This window comes from Echinops telfairi, unplaced genomic scaffold, assembly GCF_000313985.2.
Source record: "Echinops telfairi isolate 266 unplaced genomic scaffold, ASM31398v2 ScPeMD7_12;HRSCAF=54, whole genome shotgun sequence".
NCBI classification, from domain to species: Eukaryota; Metazoa; Chordata; class Mammalia; order Afrosoricida; family Tenrecidae; genus Echinops; species Echinops telfairi.
The window spans coordinates 1,063,660-1,065,281 of NW_022103909.1; the positions used below are offsets into that span (position 1 = coordinate 1,063,660).

Sequence of the window (1,622 nt, forward strand, 5' to 3'; positions counted from 1 at the left end):
TGCCCTTGTGGATAGCAGATCCCTGTGGAATCCACTGTGCCATGAAGGCTGCTTTTCTGAGTTTCAGTGAGTGATGGGGACACCCCTGGGTGAGGGGGAAACCAACCCCCTCCAGCACCCTCAGTCATGAGGGCATGACATAGCTAGAAGGACGCAGCCTGGTCCCAGTGCAGATGTTCAGACCAGGGATCAGCAGACATGACTGCGCTCATCCTTAGTGCCTGAACCACAGTTCTCTCCTCTGTCAATTCCCAGGATCAAATAGCATGACCCTGCTGCTGGCCTCACACAGGAAGGGACAGAGACTATTTCAACCTTCACTCTGACCCTGACACCACGTGTCTTCAGAAGGAGGACTCCCTCCACAGGCCACGCCTACTGCTGGGGGGTGCCACGCCCTCACCTGCTCTCCTTGCCCTCCAGCAGCTTGGGGGAGCTGTCCTCCAGTTCCAGCCTGATGAACAGGACACCCGGGGACTGTTGCAGCTGCCGCTTCATGTCCGGCTTGGCTCTGAGCATGGAGACCTCGAGCTCCTTCTGCTTGGTGCTCCCGTCCTTGAGCACCGGCTCCGCGTTGTCCTCGGGGTCAGCCATGGCTTCCTCAGGCTTGGCACGCTGTGGGTGGGGTGAGGCTGAGCTGGGAGGTGGGGTTCACCAGTCACTGCTTCCCCAGGTTCCCTCCTGCAGAAAGCCCCTGGGCGGCCTGCTTCAAGGGGCTTCACTAGCACCAAACAAATCCACTAAGCACCGGGGCATCTCGGGGGTCAGCAGCATGGGGTTTCAGCCCAATGGATGGCAATTCTGGTCAGCCACCCGCTCCTCTCCCTGAGAGAGCAGCAGGGAGAATGTTTCCCTCCAAGGCATGGTGGGAGGGCTCAGTGAGATAACAGACCTGTGGAGTCCCTGCCACTGTGCAGGGCACACACGTGGTACTGGATCAATGCCATTCATTGTGATTGAAAGATGCCCCCACCCCACCCCACCCAGCCTGCTGCTGGAGGAGCTCCCAGGCCATGGGGTCCTAGCTGAGTCCCCAATGTCAGGCAGCTGACATACAGAACCCCCTGCCTTGAACATAGAAGCCAATTTGGAACAGGCCTGGGACAGATGGGGCTGGAGCACAGATGTGAACCTGGAAGCCCCTGGTTGGCTGGATTTGGGCACTTCCTCCAACTTCACAGTCTTAGCCCAAGGCAGTGGGCTACTAACAATGGGCCCGCTCTTATCTTCATTCTAGGGTCCCTTTAGCTGGAGGGTCAGCCTATCTCCCGAGAGCCTGTGCAGCCCAGGAGCCTCCTCTGGTTCTGTTCCCCGGGCTGCCATGACCACTGCCAAGTCCATTCCTTCTCTGTGCCCCCTTCCTTCTTGCCCTCATAGCAGGTGTCTGCCTCTCCTCACTCTTGACTCTCTTCCATCTACACTGCTTTTAACTCCGCCTCAGGCTCCCTCCTCCCCAGGTACCCCTTCTGCACCGAAACCTGAAGATATGCCAATGTTCTCAGCAACCACACCCTTAGTGCTCCCACCTCCCAGCTCCCGTGTCAGCACTGAACTTCCCACTGTGCCCCCAGGACACAGCTTGTGGTGTCTGCTCTTATATCTACTAGCTGTGTGGACTTAGA

At 58.1% G+C, this 1,622-nt stretch overlaps 2 protein-coding genes across 2 annotated transcripts in view; one reads left to right on the forward strand and one right to left on the reverse strand.

Moving 5' to 3' along the window:
* Positions 1-1,622, forward strand: part of LOC101658594 (keratin, type II cytoskeletal 80) — a 214,922-nt gene that overhangs the window by 32,488 nt on the left and 180,812 nt on the right. The window lies entirely within an intron of this gene.
* The window catches only part of KRT7 (keratin 7), a 99,006-nt gene that overhangs the window by 2,356 nt on the left and 95,028 nt on the right, over positions 1-1,622 (reverse strand). The window contains exon 7 of the mRNA XM_045287240.1: positions 404-615. Coding sequence (XP_045143175.1) covers positions 404-615 — 212 coding nt within the window. The remainder of the gene's footprint in view (positions 1-403; positions 616-1,622) is intronic.